Raw genomic sequence first — 22,371 nt, forward strand, 5'->3', positions numbered from 1 at the left:
AAAACTTAATCATTATATCTTTAGAGTCTTATTGACTCATACAATAATACGATTATCTTAGAAGTCTATAGAGATTCAAAAATCTCACATGACTAAAAGATATAATCGGTAAATATGATTACAATTTAAATACATTAATTTGCTTAATTAATTTTTTCAAATTGTGTATTATAATTATTATTTACAAAAATTATTTATATATTGTAAAAATTGAGAATCACTACATTTGTGAGGACTTATTATCCCATATGATGATGTGATTAATTTAAGTCTCTACGAAGATTCTTAAAATGTCACATGGGACTCAAATAAATTATTAATTTGGATTACAAAAAGAGAGTTAATTTTAATGATGGGCTTTTGAAACCCATATTAACATATAAGTTTTACTCTCATATCTACGAAACCTAATTGTTTTATACAACACGAGATTATCCTAAATATCTGTAGAAATTCAAAGGCTCACATAATAAAAGGATTAAATAATATTTACTTTAAATATATTTTAATGAGTAATTATACAATGTATATTTTCAAACATAGAAATCTTAATTAATATACCTGCAAATCCTTATTGACTTACATGATGAGATAATTATTTTAAAGGCCTACAGAGATTCAAAAATCTCAAATGACTAAAATATTTAATGGTTATTATTAATTAAAAAATGTTATTATTTTATTTACAAAATTTATTTATTTACTGTGAACACCATATTTTGTCTGGACATTTTTTTAACAAAAATAAAAATAAATTCAACCAAAAAATATAAAAATAAAAAAATAAAATTTAATCCTTTTTAGGATTATATTTTATAAATAAAAAATATTTAATTAATAGGGTTTAATTTTATTATAGATAATTTTTTTGTTGGTTGGGATTTTAGTTCTTTTAGTTCAAAAGGAAAAAAACAAAAAAATATAAAAATATGAAAACAAATTTAATCCTTTTTAGGATTATATTTTTAAAAAATATTTGGTTAATCCAAAATCAGATTTTTAATTCCCTTCATCCAATTTCAAAAATTAATAAACATAATTAAAAAAAGAGTTATTAAAATTAAAGTATATAAACTCAATTTGGTCCTTCATTCGTGTGTCATGTAGGTCACCTACACAAAGAAGAAAGCAGAAGAAGCCAAAACAGAAACACAAAAACACACAGAGAAAAATGCAGAAAAAAAGGAACTTTTGGCCATGCAGAGCAGCAGACATGAAACACATGCACAGAGAAATGCAGCACTCATATAGCAGATGGAAACACAAAGAGAGCAACAAAAACACAAAAACACAAACTGTAGAAAGAATCAAAACAAAGCAGGAGGAGCAGCAAGCAACCAGAACACTTACACACACTTTCGGCCAGTAGAAGAAAAGAAACAGAACTAGAGATACATGAATGCATGTAGCAAACGAACACATAGAGGAAAACTTCACTTTACAAAGTGAGAGAGACGTTACAGAAAGAGAAGAAAAATAGAGCACAAAGGGAGAGACCGAGAGCATAAATAAGAGAACGAGAAAGCAGAGACAGAGGATGAGAGAGAGAAGAAGATGGTGAAAAGACCAGCAAAGGAGAAGTAGAACACACAGACGTAACATGCACACAAGAGGAAGCTCAAGAAAAAAGAAACACCGAAGGAGAGAGCACTGAGAAGGAGAGTAGAAAACTAAGAAAAGAAAAAGGAGCACAGACGTAGCATGAAGGGAGCACGATAGGAAAAAAATGAGAGAGAGAGATTGGAAGCAGAGAGCATGGATGAGAGAGAGAGAGACAAAGAGGGAGAGTTAGTGAGAACAAATGAATGAGAAAGAGAGAGAGAGAAGTGGAGAGAAGGACCTAAAGAAGGAGAAAGAGACAGAGGTGATGAAAGCATTGTCTTGAGAGGAAGAAGAATGCATATCTGGGATCATAGGCTGCTATAACTCAAGGACGTGGTCATTGATAATTAAATCAAGTAATATTTAAATCATGTCATCTCCCTTAATCCAAATTTGTTGATGAACATATATATTATATGTGTGTGTGACACACACATAATATATATATATATATATATATCTTGATAGATATTGAGGATGTGGATTGATCTGGATATATGTTTAGACATTAAAGATTTAAGGATCAAATATTTTTAGGCAGAATTTAGAACATACTTGAGAGGTGTTTGACAAAAAAAAAGCCTGTGAAAATATTGTTGATAATTTGTGAGATTGGTTGTGGTTTAAAGCCGTATCTATTATGGTTACGATCTTGCTAAAAGTTTATGCCAAATCTGAATTTTTTTTTAAGAATATATTCTCAAGTCAAAAGACTAGTGAACTATCAAAATAGTTTATTTCTCTATTCTTTCCATTGCCTTTATTGCATAAATTGTTTAGCCAACTATAATATCATGCACCGATTGTAAATGCAAATATTTAAATTATTTATTTGTCAAGTGAGATTTTAAGAATCTCCGTAGGCATTCAAAATGATTTCATACTATATAAATTAATAAGATTTTGCAGGTATGAAGATCCAACTTGTATATTTAAGATGGGTTCTAATGGCTTACCATTAAAATTAACTCTCTTTTTATAATTTAAATCAATAAAATACTTAACAGTATCATGTGAGATTTAAAGAATCTTCATAGATGCTTAAATTAATTGCCTTATCATATAGGATAATAAATCTTCACAGATATCATGATTTGCAATTTATATGGTAAATAAATAAATGAATTTTGTAGATAAAATAATAAATGTTTTTATAATTTTAATTAATTAAATTAATAAATTTGAATTATAATCACATTTTCTAGTTAGATCTTTTGATCATGTGAGATTTTTAAAACTCCGTAGACCTTTAAGATAATCGTACTACCGCGTGAGTCAATAAGGCTTCGCAGGCATAATGATTAAGATTTCTATATTTAAAAATATGTGTTATATAATTACGTATTAAAATATATTTGAGGTAAATATTATTTAATGCTTTTATTATGTGAAACTTTGAATCTCTACAGATATTTAAGATAATCTTGTATCGTGTAAATTAAAAAGGTTTCATAGATATGATAGTAAAACTTATATATTAATATAGGTTTCAAAGGTCCATCATTAAAATTAACTCTCCTTTTATAATCCAAATTAATAACTTATTTAAGTTCCATGTGAAATTTTAAGAATCTTCATAGAGACTTAAACCAATCACATCATCTTGTGGGATAATAAGTCCTCACAGATATAGTGATTCTCAATTTTTATAATAAATAAATAATTTTTGTAAATAAACATATAATAAAAAAATTTAGAAAAATTAATTAATCAAATTAATGTATTTAAGTTGTAATCACATTTATCGATTATATCTTTTAGTCATGTGAGATTTTTTAATCTCCATAGACTTCTAAGAGAATCATATTATCCTATAAGTTAATAAGACTCTAAAGATATAACAATTAAGTTTTTTTAAAAAAAAATATACATATAAATTATATATTAAATTAATAAAATTAAAAATGTAATTGAATAAATTTAGTTTTTTTTATCATGTGAGATTTTAGAATCTCCACAGATATTTAGGATAATCATATTACCATATAAGTTAATAAGGCTTTGTAGGTATGATGATTAAGATTCTCTAAAAACATATATATACATGCTTAAACAAATTATTACTAACACTCAAAAACATAAATAAATTTAACTCTTTTATCATGTAAGATTTTAAAATTTCCACAGATATTTAGAACGATTGCATTATCTTATGAACCAATAAGGCTCTGCAAGTATAGCAGTTAAATTTTGGATCATAAAATAAAAAATAATACCTAAACTCTTTTCTTTCCTCATTCCAAAAATTCAAAAATTGAGAAAATAATTAAAATTAAATTACTTTTTGCAATTTAAAACACACATATCAAATTTTTAGAAATTATTTTATTTGTAAAATGGTGAATTATTTTTAATTAATTCTCTTCAAAAAATATTTTCACCAACAATTTTCAAGCCTGAACTATGTGGACTTTGATCTCCATCATAGGATATGTAGGCCTTAGAGTCAGATTTTGAGTCAAGTCCTCCTTCATAAATAAATAAATAAATATTTCTCACTTAATTTTTATCATTTTTATATTAAATACATGAATATAAAAAGACATAATTAAAATAATTTTAAAATCATATTAATATAGTACAACAAACTTTAGGTAACCGTTCTGACAAATAGGTGTTGTAGGGTGCCTAACACCTTCTGCACACTCAATCGACTCCTGAACTTATTTTCTATTTTCGCAAATCATCCTTGTTCTCCTTTAAACGGTTTCTCAAAATTTTCCTCAAAATTTTAGTTGCGACTCCAGTTCCATTTGATTCTCGCCTCGAAGGTTGAAACCTCCTCTTGTGCACCGTCCGCATCGCATTTTTTGAGTGTGACATTTGCTACTATGAAAATTGAGAATCGTGATATAGGATTTATTATCTCACACAATAATGCACTTAATTTAATTCTCTATGAAGATTCTTAAAATCTCACATGAGACTTAAATATTTTATTAATTTTTAAAATTTAAAAAGAAAAAGAATTAATTTAAATGATGGGCCATTGGAACACCATTAATATATACAAGTTTGATCCCTATACCTGTGAAACCTTATTGATTTACACAATATGAGATCATTTAAAATGCTTGTGGAGATTCTTAAAATCTCACAAGGTGAAATTTTGAAAGAGTAGTGTGAAGAGTAAATACAAACTCTAACATTAATATGATCACATTAAGCTCTACCAAATGTGCATAACATATAAATTTGAAATTTCATGCCTATACAAAAATGGCTTATTTTTGGAAGCAACTCTAGATTGATGAAGTGGTATGAGTAACATGAAGACCAAGCTAATATATGATAGCTATAAAATAAAATACTTTAATGCACGCCTTATGTTCAAAGCCATTTAGAACCAATTTGTGTTAGGCCTCATTTCATTAACAACACAATTTCAATTCTCATGGCTCCACCTTAAAACAAACAATTGAAATTGGATCCTTACCTTTCTCCATTCATTTGCCGATGATTCTAAATAACCAGTTTGCCATGATTAAAGCTTGAGAATATAGAGGCCAGGCTCTCTAAGAAGATCTCGATCTCGAGGTTAATTTTATTCTTGGACTTCACCTTTCCTTGTTTCATGTATCCTTCCATTGCTGCAACAAACTCTCTGAAACGATGCAGAAGAGATAGAACCATAAAACCCTCCATTCTCACTTCCTTCCCCACCATGTTCAGTAAATTCCCCGAGCCTTCTCTTTCATGTCCACACCTTATTGTATTGAGATACCATTCTATAGAGAGGAATGCATGCGTACCTATTCACATAGTTCAATATAGTAGCTTCAAACATCTTCACTGTGTCAAACCTTCTCGATCACTGGTTTAACTCAACGTGTAGTAACAACATATGCGTGGACGTTAGCAATATGTCTATCATTGGTCTCTCCTTCTCGATTTCTCTCTTTCTCTAACTTCTTCCCTTCAAGTCCTCAACTTATTTAAGAAATAAACAAAACAAAACCTCAATGGACATGAATTGCCTATGTTCTAAAGGACCTGGTGGATGCCCACCTTTACAAGGCTTTAAGGGTGCCTGCCCTTACAGGGCTTTAAAGAATCATGCCAGCTGTTATTGGGCTTTAAAGGTGCTTGCCACTATAGGGCTTTAAAGAATTGTGTCAGCCGTTACTGGGCTTTGAGGGTGCCTGCCGCTACAAGGCTTTAAAGAATCATGCCAATTGTTATTGGGCTTTGAGAGTGCCTGTCGTTACAAGTCTTTAAAGAATCATGCTAGCCATTACTAGGCTTTGAGGGCGCCTACTATTACAGGGCTTTAAAGAATCGTGCAAGCCATTACTGGGCTTTGAGGGTGCCTGCTATTACAGGGTTTAAAAGAACCGTGCTGGCCGTTACTGGGCTTTGAGGGTGCCTGCCGTTTGTAACCTCCTCCTATATCCATTCAATATAGAAGAAGATTATGGTGTTACCATGCTCTCACATCATTCACAATAATCAAATTTCATTTCAAAAGTTTCGGTTGAAGACTTATTTTACAAAATTGATCAGTTCACAACACAATCAAAGAAAAAAAATAGCCAAAGTAAACCATATGCACCTCAATTACATAGTGGACATAACCCACCAACATTTCTATTCCAATTGCATGCAATTCGACACACAACTAAAACTAAATTTTGGTTTGTGAGCCACAACAAACGGTCAGTGCACCACGGCATATGTCATCATGTGCCGCAGCACGCCTGTCTAAATTTCTGTTGTCATGTTGACAGCAAAAATGATGAACTTCTAGCGTGCGCCAATTTCTCATATGACATCTAATTGGATTGATTCAAGCGCCCACATGAAGCTTAGCTCGTATATTAGCTAATGAGATAAGTTTGGACACGATCCAACAGTCCAATCAAAATTTAGACACCCGGGTGCAAAAAGTCACTTTTTTTGAAAATTTTGCGCACCCAAGCGCTCTATTCGATCCCTTTCTCTCATTAGACCATATTAGGCCTTGAACCAAGTCCAAAAGGATCTAATACACCTGATTGACCATAATTAATTACAATCATACTCATGTATTGAAATTTGACCCTTTTATGGCCAATTTTCACAATTCACTAACTTAACATACTTTGCCATTTCTTGGCATAACATAGCCCACTTGGCTATTTCTCAACTCAAACATATGCAATCATATTCATAATACAATTTTAGCTCACAAATTACTCATTTCTCATAATTTATCCCCTGGCTTAAGATTTATTAACACAAACAACCATTTCACATATATACTCTAAGTCATAGCCTCTTTTTGTTTCATTTCAACACATATACAATCAATCGGGCTAGACTTCACAAAACTCAATTCAATACATGCATGCAACTATGGCAACTCGTATACACATACATATACAGTCTCAATTCAGTTCATTGCCAAGTTCAAGGAATTTTCAAAGTATTCAACCTATTTGAGACACCATGATGATGAGGAGTGGAAGGTCGAGCAGTTCTTAAACAAGATGCAACCTAAGTATAGTAGGCAATTGGCAGCCTTTGAGATCACTTCCTTTGAAGTGATGTGTAATAAGTTTCGGGCCATTGTTAGAAGAAGCAAATCAGTAGATGATAAGAAGAGAGATGGTCAGGGTCGTTTTTCTTCATTCATGGGTCCTACTGGCAGTGTGAGCAAGAAGACGAGTTATAGAGACATCCCCATTTGGGTACAAGAAATGTATGAAGAATAGGCATCATGTGAATAAGACAAAGTGTGAAGTGAAAAATGATGGAATTGTAAAATTGAAAAATACCCAAATTTTGTTTGATGTGTCTTTGGATAGTATAGAGATGAAAGGAAATGAATATAAAAATTGAAAGGAGGGTCCCCTCTTTGTTTTGTATGTCCCTTTGAAAATGACACAATTTTTGTAAGTAAAAGATCTTATGTTGAGTTATAAGCTTGCCTTAATTTCAACAATCTGAACCTTGAAATTATCTCCAATAAGAAAATTGCTCCAATTATATTCAAATAAGTCAAATCTCAATGATGACTTATGAGGTTTGTAATGTGGCCTGGGTAAATGGGCTCATAAAATAAAAGGATATTTGGCTCAAAAGTCTCATGCCTATATGTAAATTCTTCCTTCAAACTTTTGCTTCTCCTACTCTAACATAAAATTATACTAGAATTAACTTAACAAAAGAGGATATTTAGGGATTGTGATGTAGTAGAATAAGATAAAATTGCGGGTTGAGAATGGAAAGGGTGTAATGGTCTAAACATGCATGTGAAATCACAATGGATTTTTTTTTTTGACATGTGATCTTGCAAGACTTGCCACTTCTATAGAGTTATTATTGAGAAAGGAAAAAAAAAACTCATTCTCTATTTCTTTTTCTTCTTCTTTTGTTTTCCTTCCTTCCCTTCTCAATTTTCTTCTTCATGTCCCATTTAATGAGTGAATACTAGTGGAGGAATAATCCTCTTTTTTTATTTTTCATCAGTAGGAGTGCTTTTTTTTTCTTTTTTTGGTATTTATTGTTAGCTCTTGAGCTTTGCTTTCATGAGCTTGAAAATGGGAAGAAATTATTTGAATGGATAAATCTGGAGGGTTAAAAAAAAAAGACTTCAATTGGGTGAAAGAAAGTATTGATCCTTTCTTGAAATTTGAAAATTCAGTATAAACATATGTTCGAGTACTCTACCTCGGTAATATTTGTAAATAGGTGAATGAAAGAAATACTACTCCTAGCTCAATATGGATGACTGGGTGAACTCCTTCAAGATTTAGGAAAGAAAAAAAAAAAATGCCTCATATCCTTAATTTAATTTACTAATGGCATATGTTATCTTATCTCTCTAATCATTCTCTTTTTCCTTTTCTTTTTCTCTTTGCACTCATTCTTCTTTTCCCCTTTTTTTGTTGTTTTTATATTTTCATGAAATAGGGGCTTTTTTTCTCAAATTGATCTTTTTCATATCCATTGTGAATTTTTTCATTGAGAATACCAAACATTAAGGGAGTAATACATAGGATAAGGGAAGTTTTATGGTCAAGGGGTAAAATAAGCAAACGAGAGTGTCAAATGAAAAAGTATGATTACAACATTGATAAAGTTAAACAAGATCATTTTCAGTGATAGTGTTTGACCATACAATCATTATGTAACCAAAATAAGACACGTTAGAAATAACATCTCTGAATTCTCTCTTTAATGGTAGATGATCTTATTGATGAATGTGACATTTGAGTTTAATTCCTTTATCCCCCCTCTTTATTATTATTTTTTTAACCTCACAACTTGATCAAAAAAACTATGTGGCTCAACTGAATGCTAACATCCACATCTACCATATCATTTTTAATGGTCAAGGCAAGGGTATGAAAGTATATTTTGAAATGTTGATGTGTTTTGAATGGATGAGATAATAACAATAGGCAAGGAGTGATAGAATGACTGGTATTGCGGCAAGTAAGGTGGGAGACCTTGACCTTCCCATGTAAAGGACCCAAAAAAATTCAATATTTCAAAATTTTAAAGTCTTTTTATCATGACATGTGATATGAAAATGCATAGATGCAAATGCATTTGTTTGCCATATATGACCTTACTTTAATGGATGATTATTGTGGAATCAAGTAGAGGGTCAGGATGGAAAGATTTATTTATTTTGAAAGTATGGTATTATATTTTAAAAAAATGATCAATTTATTTATTTACAACTTTGTGTTAGTGTAGGGGACCGATTGAAAGAATTTTGAATCTCACTCAGAGATGTAGGGTTTGTGACCGAATTGGGAGGATTTTCGAATATCATTTTTACTTGTTATCTATAAACAAGGGTTAAATAAGCAAGTGTCGTAACTTATGCTTACTTGTGCTTTAAACCTTTATGCTAAGGAAAGCACCATGTAAGTGTATGTGAGTACTATGTATGTGTTGCATTTCTGCTCTGTTTTTCTTTCCTTCTGCAACATGCATGTGTTTCCTTTGCAAAGTGAAGCTTTTTTATTGCCTTCCTCTGTGTTTTCATCTGCTTTTCTTCCGTTCTATGCTTTACGTGTGGTTGAGTCTGCTCTCTCTATACGTTGTTGTGTTTGTGTGTTTTGTTTTTGTTCTTTTGCAACTGCTTTCTGTGCACGCGAATTTGCTCTCGCTTTTCTTCTCTTCGTCCATGCGTCTACTCTTCTATGTTTTTTCCCTCAATCTCATGCACAATGCACATCCTGCTCCTTTTTTTTTTTTATGTTTATTAACTTTAAGAATTAGATTGAGAGGAAGAACAGAAAAAAAAATTAATTTTGAGTTAAACAAGAATATTTCTCTCTCTTTTTTTGGAAAAACAACAAGATTTAAGGAAAGAAAAAAAAAATTAACTCTCAAAAGTTAATTTCCAATATTTTGAATGGTTAAAATAATTTGGAAGAGATTTTTAAAAATTTAAACAAGATTATTTTTTTAATTTTGTTAGATCATTATTTTTTAAAAATATAATCCTAAAAAGGATTAAATTTCATTTTTATATTTTTATAATTTTTGGTTATTTTTTTAATAAAATAAAAAAAATAAGATCCTAATCAATAAAAGATTATCTATGTTAAAATTAAACCTATTAATTAAAGATTTTTTTATTTTAAAAACATAATCTTAAAAATGATTAAATTTTATTTTTATATTTTTTGATTAAATTTATTATTATTTTTATTAAATATAAAATATGTCCAGACAACTAGGCACAAAGTGTAATTATCTATATTTTGAGGGCCCTTAGTGTGATTGTCTCTAAATTTGTTTTATAAAGCACTTCCTCTATTTATATTTAAAAAAAAAAACTTATATCATATAATTTAAAAAGTTAGTTAAATATAATACGTTTGAAAACAAAAAAAATTAAAATAAAATGCTCTATATTAATTAACATGCATGTATTAATTATTTTTTATCAATATAAATTATAAAGAGTAATTTAAAAAATATATAATGAATATTTATTTAAAAGGATGATTTTATTTATATAAAAAATAATAAAAAGTGATATAATAAAAAACGGAGGGAGGATTAAGAATTTAGGATTAACTTGGCTTATCTTGAACTGTGATATTTTTAAAATTTAAAATTTAAAATATAATTTTAACCAAAAAAAAAAGAAGAAGAAGAAGTTATGATTATGATTTGGTCATACGCCGACTGAAATAACCTCACAACTTTTTAATATCCCAAAACTACCCATGACTAAAACCCTATATGCTCTCTGCTTCCTCTCGCCTCTCGCCTCTCTGCTTCGTCGGGGTCGTTGCCTCTGTGCTTGGTCGTCGCCACCGTCGTCCAGTGCATTTCCAATCGCTGCCACCGGCTTCACTGTATTCATCCCAGGTTCCGTTGTCTTCCCTTACCTCGTATTTTTTTTGGTTAAAATTTCCAAATCTGTTTCATCTCTGCTTGAACGCGTGGCCCAAGTGGCCGAACAACCCGACCTTAACCTCAATTCAGTCATCAAAATTCCCTAACCTAGCCGCATGTTCATTGAACTGAATTAGACCTTCACTTCCTCACCTTCCCCTTCGGCTTTGATTCGCGTTCGCACCGTCTTCGTTGAGTTCGTCTGACTATTTGAGTGGTTGTTCGCTTGTGTTCGTCGTTCATTGTTTGAATTCCTGTCTGCTGTTCGACTTTGTGATTGCTTTTCGTGCTTGCTTCTGTTCGTTCTCTTACGTTTATTGCTGCCGTTCATTCTTATTTTTTTATTTTTATTTTTATTTTTTATTGTGAATGCCTTCTCCTGACCCGTTGAATCCTTGTATGTGATTGTAGCTTTATTCATAGTGGAGAAAGAAATTCTTTTAAGTAATGAAAAAGCAAGCTTACTGAATATGATAATTTTGGCTCCACATTGTATTTTTTGTTAACACTACCTCTCGACTATATGCAGTTATGCATTGTGCAGTAGGATCTCTCTGATGAGAATCTGTCATTAATAGAATATCTTTTTATTGTTTTTGTATTATTTACAATCTTGCAATTGTTGTGTTTGTTATATTTATTGTTTAGGAGTTTGAAATGGATGATCATAGTAATTCTGCAGTAACGCCAACTCCTACTGGTTCCGCGCATTATGTTTGTGAAATTGTCATGTTTTGTGTTATTTGCATTTTTTAATGCTAGACAAGCGGATTTCCAGGTTTATTTTCTTGTTACTTTTTTTAGATTCCACTGTCCTTGATAATTTCAGGAAAAATCTTTTCAGGCTTAATTAGGCACTTCAACCTGGGTATCCCCGCCCTGTCCAGCCACGGGAATTTTTTGGCCATGGTTGGGCATTGGGCTGAATTTTATGATAGAAGTGGGTTTAGGGTTGGGAAATGGGTAGCTACTCTACCTGGCTGGCCGGCCCGACCCTGCCTATGTACAGCCAGAATAGTGATGAAAAATGAACGTGTTCTTTCAGTCTTTCTGGATTTTTATGACCTCATGTTATACTGAGCTACTTCCTCTTTTCTGCTTTTGGGCAATATGGGCTGTTTGCTCTTTACTATTTGGAATCACAGGCATGCTTTGGATGAACTTTTCATGGTTTATGCTGTATCATCCATTTACCATGTGTGTAATATGTTTGGAATAACATGCTATATGATAACACGGTCACAATCCAATTATAAAATATTGCAAGCATGTATGTATCTTTCCTGTTTTATATTTTGAATTTAGCTTTTAGAGTTACCTTGTGAACCTGTTTTTGTCATCAGGTTTTGTGCAACACTGCTCAAGTTGTGTTAGGAATTTCACAAATAAAAGGGGTTCTCAATGACCTCTTTTTAATTTTACCTTGTTTCAAAATGATAGAAAAATGAACAAGTTAGTATTTTAATAATCTCTTAAAACAAATACTCTGTATAATTTTTGTCTTTCATGTTATCTTTTGGAAAGATGATAAAAAGTACAAAGCAATGTATCAAACAAAAAGAAGTGGCTTATTCATGATATTTTCTCTTTATTGCAGAAACCATGGCAGAAGAGGAGCCCAAGCCCTTGAACTATATTCCCGAGACTATCTTGAAGAAACGAAAAAGCAGCGAAGCGTTGGCCTTGAGGAAAAGGGATCAACTTCAGCAGAAGAAGTTCCAAACAAAGAATTCCAAGGATTATGTCAAAAAACCTGAGGATTTCATCATTGAGTATCGAAACAAGGTCTCTCTCTCTCTCTCTCTCTCTGTACATGTGTGTGTGCGCACGTGCACGCGCACGTGCGTATCTATACATGTGTCTTTTTCTGCGTTATTACTGATGTGAAATGATTTTGTGCTTGTTGTTACTTGTTACCCATTGGTTTTATCTGTATTCAAAGGAATCCTTGTTCAACTGCAGTGTGGTGTGGGAGTTCAATATCTTACAAATGTCCCTGCTTTCTATAAGAATAAGAAGCATTCTTCATGTATTAATGTTCTGGAAATTTTCCAGTTCTGGTTCAATGGCTGAGCTTCATCTAAGCATTCCATATTGAATTGAAATGAACTGGAATCATTGAACTAATATATGCTGAGCATAGTCAAAAGCTAGCCACAATATATTGATGTCTATGTTTTGAAGACTTCCTATATGAAGAATGGCTTTAGTTTCCTTCCAGTGATGTTGTCTGTGATTTTTATTGTTATTTGTGTATTAATTGTCTTGGGTCATTTGAAGAACACTTCCCAATTAATAGATGTAATGTTGCATGTTAATTTACCAATTGACTTTTATGAGTTAGTTTTTTTATTTCGATCTTCTATGTTTGTTTATTTAGGAGCTTGACCTTGTTAGAATGAAACGACGAGTCAAGAGAATCAAGAAACAACCAGAGTTGTTGATGCCAAATTCAAATTCAAAGTTATTATTAATCATTCGGATTCAAGGGTATGCTTTTTATGCATTGAGAACATGATCTTCTCTGTGTCATCTGTCTCTGCTCCTGACTTTACTTGTAACCTCTATGGTCTATCAATGATGTTGACAACAAAATAACACTTCTGAAGTTATCATTTGAAAAATTGTGACAATTCTCTGTTTTTATTCTTTCTAGAAAAAATGACATGCATCCAAAAACCCGCAAGGTCTTAGACAAATTGAATTTGAAAAGAGTATTCAATGCTGTTTTTGTGAAGGCAAGTGTGGGAATTATGGCAAAGCTGCAGAGGGTCGAACCATATGTCACCTATGGGTAAGGATGTTTTTCTTGATTTTATATTTGTTAAAAGAAACATTTCTGAACTTCCATATATTTGCATGTCATATAATGATACTGTATGACTCGAGAATGGAGAATTATGTTATGGGAAACAAGTGGTTTAGTTGAATTTAAAATGGTTTGTGTACATTGCAATAATCTAAACCACTTCAACGGTACTATTGCTTTCTGATAAGATATCGCATGTCATCCATTTTGGTGCATGCTTTGGTGTTCAATTGCAGTGATGCCTTTTGCATGACCCAAAATCCGTGTCACATTGTTTAACCTGTTCATTATCTTTAGGTAACGTTTAGATTGGTGGATTTGGATTTGAATTTTGAATTTAAAATCTTGCCTTTTAAATCTCACATTTAGAATTCATGTATTCAAAATCCTTTGTTGAGTAATTTTAAAAAATTTCAAATGAAGAAGAGATATGAGTTGAGACTTAAAATGAAAACAAAAAATCAGAAGTCATAAGTTTACCTATGTTTTTTGATCAATGAGAGATAAGAAAAGATATAAGAGTCATAAAGACATCAATGGTAAAAGCGTGAAAAGAATGAGGTGTTTGAAGTAATTGAAATTTCAAATGGACTAGGGTATATATGGATTTTGAAATTATAAAGGAAATGTAATAATAGATGGATTTGGATTCTTAGAATTTTATCCCAATGAGAGGATATAAATCCAAATTCAAATCCCCATTAATCTAAACACACCATTAAAAAATTCCTTTTGGGAAGTTTAAACTGCTTATTGTTTTCCATTCTTGGACTGAATTGTTATGAACTTTTTATTTTCAATTTATTGACTTTCAGATTTACAGTAGGTGTTTGGAACTTATTTTAACATCTTGATATTTTGCTAATTGGTTGTATCTTCATGTTCCTTGTTTCCAGAACAAAATTCTCCTCTCAACGTGACTAAAAACAATATCCCTTGTAAAGTGTTCCTCCACCCCCTTCTCATAATTTTGTGAATATTTTGCTTCTTTTGAAGGTATCCTAATATTAAAAGCATAAAGGAACTGATCTACAAGAAGGGATTTGCAAAATTAGACAATCAGAAAGTTCCTCTGACGGACAATAACATTATTGAACAGGTAAAGTACAACTTGACGATACCTTGGCCAGTTCGCCTCTAACGGCCCCCTCTTTTTTAATCACTAACTTCTCTTGAATTCATCCCACAGGCATTAGGAAAGTATGGAATTGTGTGCATGGAAGATATGGTCCATGAAATTGTTAATGTTGGTCCACACTTTGAAGAAGTTGCCAGTTTTTTGTGGCCCTTTGAACTCAGCAAACCAGCTGATGGTTTGCGAGGATCAAAAACTTTGTACAAGGATGGTGGAGACACTGGGAACCGGGAAGATCTCATCAATGAACTAATCGACAAAATGAATTAAATCATGTCACACTTGTGGAGAAATTTTTATCTTGTCTTGGCACCATTTCATTTCAAAGATTTTGCTGATTTAATAGACATATTGGAGTATCTGGTATAGGTCTTGCTTGTTCTTCCGCTCCAAGTATTGTAACAGGTAGAATGATTAGAGCTGTTAGACGTGTTCAAACTCAGACAAGGCTACTTTGTTATAAATTATGAGCCTTTCACTTTTTGGTATCTCAGATTCTCAGCCGTAAGCAATGAGAATTTTCTGGCTTGAAATTTGTAGAATGAAGTGGCTACGGTGAATGTCACTCTTGTCATCACTAACTGCCAATATAGCATTGCATTTTAATGTTCATCCCAATGATGCACACAACTAGCTTGCTTGTGCCTGAGAATTGAATCAAGTTTTCATCCAGCATCTTACTATATGGGAGAAAGGAGTGGAGAGGGGAATGTGTGTGATGAAAGCAGAAATTGTGAAAGATATTTTGTATTAATTTTAAGGGAAAATGTAATTGCTAGTTCTTATATATTTAGAATGTTTTGGTATTACCTTCTATACTTTTTTCTCCCAATATTCCAAGTTACTTAAGTAACATATGTATGGAATGTTAAAATATTTTTAAATATGATTATAAGGATTTAATAGTAGCTTATGTGTATACAAATAAACATTGTTATTTCTTATGTTGCTTTGTTAAAATTATGCTGAGTTATATAAAAAATAAATATATGTAAGGAACCAAAAAAAAAAAAGGATATTAAATCAAAATATTTAAACATACAATGGATATAAGACACAACAATTAGTGTTGACATGCTAATGGTCTTTTGTTCCTTATAATGTCCAGCTTACAATAAGTTTATCATCTCATCAATAGAATTAGTAATGTATGCAACATATTTAAATTTAAATTTTTTGTTGATTGTCGCACCCGAAAAATGCGACACAGACGACGTATAAGCGGAGGTCTCGGCCTTTGTGGCGAGAACCGGATCGAATGAGAAGTTGCCATCGAGATTTTGAGGGAAATCTTGGGAAACTGATTAAACGGAGGATAAGGGTGGTCTGCAAAATCAGAGAATAGGTTCAGGAGCCAATTGAGTATGGGGAAGGTGTTAGGCACTCCACAACACCCGTTCATTAGAACAGTTATCTGAAGTTTGTTGTGCTCTATTAATATGGTTTTCAAATTATTTTAATTATCTCTTTTATATTCATGTGTTTGATATAAAAATGATAAGAATCAAGGAGAAATATTTATTTATTTACGAGAGAGGATGGACTTGACTCAAAATCTAACTTTGAGACCTACAAATCCTGTGATGGGAATCAAAGTCCACGGCTTAAAAGTTGTTGGTGAAAATATATTTTTTTTGAAGAGAAATTAATTAGAAGTAATTCACCATTTTGCAAATAAAACAATTTATAAAATTTTGGTATGTGTGTTTTAAATTGCAAAAAGTAATTTAATTTTAATTATTTCCTCAATTTTTGAATTTTTGGAATAAAGAAAGAAAAGAGTTTAAAATTATTTTTCTTTATGTTTTATGAAAGTAAATTTTAACTGCTATATCTGCAGAGCCTTATTGGCTCATACGGTAATGCAGTTGTTCTAAATAGATTCCGAAATCTCACACGATAAAAGAATTTAGTAATTTAATTTATTTATATATATTCTTATGTATATTTTTTAAGTATTAATAATAATTTTTAACGTAATCATCATACCTGCAAAGCTTTATTGACTTATACAGTATTATGATTATCCTAAATATCTGTAGAGATTCCAAAATCTCACACGATAAAGGAATTAAATTTATTTAATTGATTTAATTTAATTAACTATAATATATATATATATATATATATTTTAAAAACTTAATCGTCATATTTGCAGAGTCTTATTGACTCATACGATAATACGATGATCTTAGAAGCCTACGGAGATTCAAAAATCTCACATGACTAAGAGATATAATCAGTAAATGTGGTCACCATTTAACTACATTAATTTCATTAATTAATTTTCTTAAATTGTGTATTATATGATTATTTATAAAAATCACTTATTCACTATAGAGATTGAGAATTACTATATCTGCGAGGACTTATTATCTCACACGATAATGTGATTAATTTAAATTTCCATAAAGATTCTTGAAATCTCGCATGAGACTTAAATAAATTATTAATTTGGATTATAAAAGGAGAGTTAATTTTAATAAATAAGTTTTGCTCTCATATTTGCAAAATCTTATTGATTCACACGATACGAGATTATCCTCAATACCTGTGGAGATTCGAAGTCTCACATGATAAAAAAGATTAAATAATATTCACTTTGAATATATTTAATGTGTAATTATATAACACATATTTTTTAATATAAAAATCTTAATCGTTATACCTGCGAAGCCTTATTGACTCACATGGTAATACAATTATCTTAAAGGTCTACGGAGTTTTTAAAATCTTACATGACTAAAAGATCTAATTAGACAACATAATTATTAACTTAATTAATTAATATTATAAAAAATTTTATTATTTTATTTACAAAAATTTATTTATTTATTTACCATATAAATTGTGAATATCTGTAAGGATTTATTATTCTACACGATGAGGTGATTAATTTAAGTCTCTACGAAAATTTTTGAAATTTCACATAAGACTTAAATATTTATTATAAAGAGATAATTAATTTCAATAATGGGCCTTTGAAACTCATATAAATACATACAAGATTGATCTTCATACCTGCTAAGTCTTATTAATTTACACGGTACGAAATCTTCTAAATGTCTATGGAGATTCTTAAAATCTCACACAGCAAATAAACCATAAATATATATATATATATATATATCCCTCTCTCTCTCTTTTTCTTTTTATACTTTAGCCTCTTATAAGGAAATCATGACAACATATGGAAATAGAAAACACCATGAAGTATTACGCGTGAATAAATTTCCACTAATGAACAAAGATTAATATAAGGATTAATCCATGCCATCACACGTTATATTTTTTTAAAATATAATAATTAAAAGATTGAAAGGCAATTTGAGAATCAAACATGCAAAACTAAATGTACCTAAATTAGACCCTTTGGATATCTTATAATACAAACCATCACAAATCTATTTTGCAACACTAACATCACAAGATAAAGAACTTGTCAAATTTTTAAAATTAGTAGATAAACTTGGTGATTAATTTTCAAGTATCAAGAATCTCAAAACTTGAATAGAACTATATCTTTAAACTATTAAGAGATATAAAATTATACAAAATATTTTATAAATGACTAGTCAAGAACTCATGCAAACTTATACCCTTCATACGATGTTAGAAAGCAAAGGAGAAAAGAGAACAATATTATTCAAGCAAGTCTTTAGCTTTCAACCGTTATCTCCCCGCATAACCTTCACTACCTCTGTCTTGATCCTAGAAGGCGACACTAAGACATGTCAACACATCATTGGTAGACCCATTGGAGCCTTTGAGTGGGGATGGCATGACTGAAATGAGGGAGAGAAGGAGCACATCGACGAAATCCTCAAGGAGCTCCAGGCAGTCCTCATATGCCGAATACGTGCTGATCCATTTGGACTTTGGAGAGGACAGTGGAGGAATAGAGGAGGCCGACGCGAATGTGGAAGAGGATTGGGGCTTGGAGAGAGGCCAGAGGTAGAGCTCTTTTTTTTTTTTTTCATTTTTCTCATCCAGCTTTCTTCGTGTTCTCTCGGTCTCCTTCTCAGTTTTCTCCCTTGTTTCTCGTCCGGCTTTCTTCGTCTTCTTTTCTCTGGTTTTTTCTTCTCCTTTTTCTTCCCTTTTTTCTGCTCCTTTTTCATGCTCTGTTTTTCATTTTCTCGTCCCCGCTCTCTTCTCTTCTTCGCCTCTGTTCAAGCTTCTCCCATCTCCTACATTCGGTCACTATTCTTTCTCCTTCTAGTCCTTTCTCCAGCTTTTTTCTTCTCTTTCTCTGTGCCTCAGTTTTCCTCTCAGTTTTCCTCTCAGTTCTGTTTTTCTCGGTTTTGTGGATCCGCCCTTCTTCTGTGTTCTTAGTTTTCCTTTTAAAGAAGAATTTTTTTTTTTCAGAGCTTGCGTGTAGCTCTTCAAGTGTGTCGCCTTTCTACTATGTTTTTCTCACTTTTTCTCTGCTATTTCGTCTACTTTCTCTATTGTTCCGTCTGTTGTCTTCGTGCATGTCTGGCTCTATTTCTTTTTATTCTGCATTTGCTGTGCTTGCGTTTGCTCTCTGCTCTCTTTTTTGCTCATGCATCTCTGGCTCTGTTTCTTTTCTTTTCTTTTGCTACTTGCATGCATTTTTGCTTTGCTTCCTTTGCTTTTTCTGCAACGTGCATGCGTCTTCACTCTCCCCTTTATTTTTTGTTTTTTTTCACTCGTGGGTCTGGGTTTTCAACTCTCCTCTGTCCCTCTTCTTCTTCTTGTTTTTTTTTTGCATTTTTGTTTCTCTCCCTTCAAAACTATTGGCAATGGCAACGAATGGTGACTTTAGCGGTGATGGCATCGGATGAACAAGCTAGACGTTAACGATATTGAGCAGTCTATGACGTGAAATAGGGAGAGGAAGCACTCACGAGCTGGATTCCTAAAAGGATGGAAGAAGCTCCAACACTGCCCACGTCGTTGACAGTAACCGGGATGAATGCCGAAAAAATGAGGAGAGAGAAGTTTGATCTCCTTGACTCTTTGAACATTTGAGTTTTAGAAGGAGGAGAAGAAAAGAATGGGGTGCATGCGTTTTCTCTGTTAGCCGAAAGCAATCTCGAGCTGAGTGCCCCATTTCTATTTTTTTGATTTTAATGCTCCTTTTTTTGTCAATCAAAAAGTAAGGGAGAGGGGAAAAAATCTAATTTTAAAAAATATATATATTTTAAATAAAAATATTAGATTTAAAGAGAGAAATTTAAAAATATTTAATCCTCAAAAATTGATTCTCAATATTTTTTGAATGGTTGAAATGATTTGGGAGAGATTTTAAAAGACTTAAATAAGATTTTTTTGATTTTGTTAAAATTTAATCCTAAAAAGGGTTAAATTTTATTTTTATATTTTTATATTTTTTTGATTATTTTAATGAACTAAAAGAAATAAAATCCTAACAAAAAAATTATCTAAAATAAAATTAAGCCCTATCAATTAAATTAAATTTTTTATTTTGAAAATATAATTCTAAAAAAGATTAAATTTTATTTTTGTATTTTTATATTTTTTTAGTTATTCATTTTTATTTTTGTTAAAAAAATATCTGAACAAAATATAATGTTTATAATGATAATAAAGACTAATATTACAAATTGATGAAATTTGAGAGACTTGAAAAAATTAAAATATATATATATATATATATATAAAAGGCCAAGACAAAAACAAGCTACAAGCATTGGGACCAAAATTGTTTTTTTTTTCTAATTTTAATTATCATTATCTATTATTTTAACTAACTTAACTGCCCTACGCAATGCGCCGCAATAAAAATGCGTAGTTCATCATTAACTCATCTATTCTAAAAGTGGCGGATCATTGGTGTGTTTGTGATGTTAAGGGACATATTTTCACAAGAAAATAATAGTGAATATAACAGAGATTGAGAGAACCTTATAATATATAGTTAAAGCATATATTTACAACTCAAAAAAATTGTGACCAATATAATGTTTCGTCAATATGCTCATAAAGCAAGGAATTGATTCAAGTAATACTTAAAGTTAGTGCTTCAAGGAATGATCTACAAATTATCAGATACAAATTTCTCCTTCAATTAATATATCTTGCAACAAAGAACCGAAGTTTTTTTAAAAAAAAATGAAAAATGACGCTTTACTATAATATAAAAAGATTACAAGAAAATAAACAAAAACAGCTTAGTTACCTTTCATCACTCAGCAACCAAATTTTTTTTTCCTAAATAAGAAAGGATTTTAATTCTAAATTTAATTACAATATGGCTGAAGCCATCTATTATATATGAAATTCTCAACAAAAAACAAAATCATTTCAACACTGTTATTTCTAGGCAGTTGAGTTGTTCCCTTTTTTTTTTTTTTCCCCTTTCAAAACATTACACGTAAGTCCCGCACGACACAACTAAATGCCACAAGGCATCCATTGACAACTTAGCAAGCAAAATGATGATTAAAAGTATTACTTGTTATTTTGGTATGTTGAGTTGTCAATGGATGTCGTGATATTTAATTGTGCTGTAAAAACCTCAATGGAATTTTTTTTTTAATTTTTCCTAAAAAGGATGCCATAGAATATTTTAAAAATAATAATGAACTAATAAAGCACATCTTCAACTAATTCTTACATATTCTGAAGTAGAGTGATGATCTGAGCCTCTGATAAATCAGCAATTTTGTTTTGGTGCAAATGAATACTTTGGAAGACTAGGGAAGTTGAAATGAGTGAGGCAAGATCCATCTTTGCTGGTTCAAACATGGCCTGATTTTGTCATCCTGAGATGAGAAAATAATTTGTTAATTAACAAAATTATAAATCATAATACTTTCTCAGTTCAAAAATATGAAGTATTTTTAACTGAATCTTATTTTTTAATAAAGTAGTTACTTACTTTTAAAATAATCTTATTTTTTTATATTTATTTTTATTGAACAACTTATAATAAATATAAAGTTATTCATTAATAGGGATACTTTAAAAAAAATAATAATTACACGTCGAAAGAATAACAATATTTTATATTTTTGAACATCCAACTTCTTAAAAAATGCCTTACATTTTTGAACAAAAGGGGTATAGGTATAATGATTAAAATTCATTTTTAATCACACATAAATTCTAGAAGTACTAATTATATAAACACAATTATAATATAGGTATAACGCTACTAAATTAAGTGCCAGAAAAATACCAAAATTTCAATTACTGAAGAAGCTTTAAGTGCATATGCTATAATGTGGATATTGCTCGTCAATCTTCTAACCTGAGACAGTTTTTTTTTTTTTTTCTAAAAATATCATCACTTAGTAAACGCTACAAAAATACATGAAATATTTATGGGCCAGCTTCTCTCCTCTGAGGCAACGGTACCCCTCCTTTGCACCATGACAAAATTTGAACTGTACAATTTTAATCTGGAATGTCCAAATTTTAAATTCTTTTTATTTTTATTTTTTATTTATTAAAATAGAAATTTATAAAAGTTATTCAAAAAATTAATAAA

The 22,371-nt window shown here is 30.9% G+C and overlaps 1 protein-coding gene across 1 annotated transcript; it reads left to right on the forward strand.

The window, feature by feature from the left end:
• Positions 1–10,747: 10,747 nt before the first annotated feature.
• Positions 10,748–15,382, forward strand: LOC129314868 (60S ribosomal protein L7-1). Its single transcript, XM_054958354.1, has 6 exons — positions 10,748–10,923; positions 12,548–12,735; positions 13,331–13,440; positions 13,607–13,744; positions 14,756–14,858; positions 14,949–15,382. Exons 1-6 carry the CDS (start codon positions 10,779–10,781, stop codon positions 15,162–15,164), a joined length of 900 nt encoding a protein of 299 aa, XP_054814329.1. The 5' UTR covers positions 10,748–10,778; the 3' UTR covers positions 15,165–15,382.
• Positions 15,383–22,371: the final 6,989 nt, after the last annotated feature.

The sequence above is a fragment of the Prosopis cineraria genome, unplaced genomic scaffold (genome assembly GCF_029017545.1).
Source record: "Prosopis cineraria cultivar Desert tree isolate PC_DT_omini unplaced genomic scaffold, ASM2901754v1 PC7, whole genome shotgun sequence".
NCBI lineage: Eukaryota > Viridiplantae > Streptophyta > Magnoliopsida > Fabales > Fabaceae > Prosopis > Prosopis cineraria.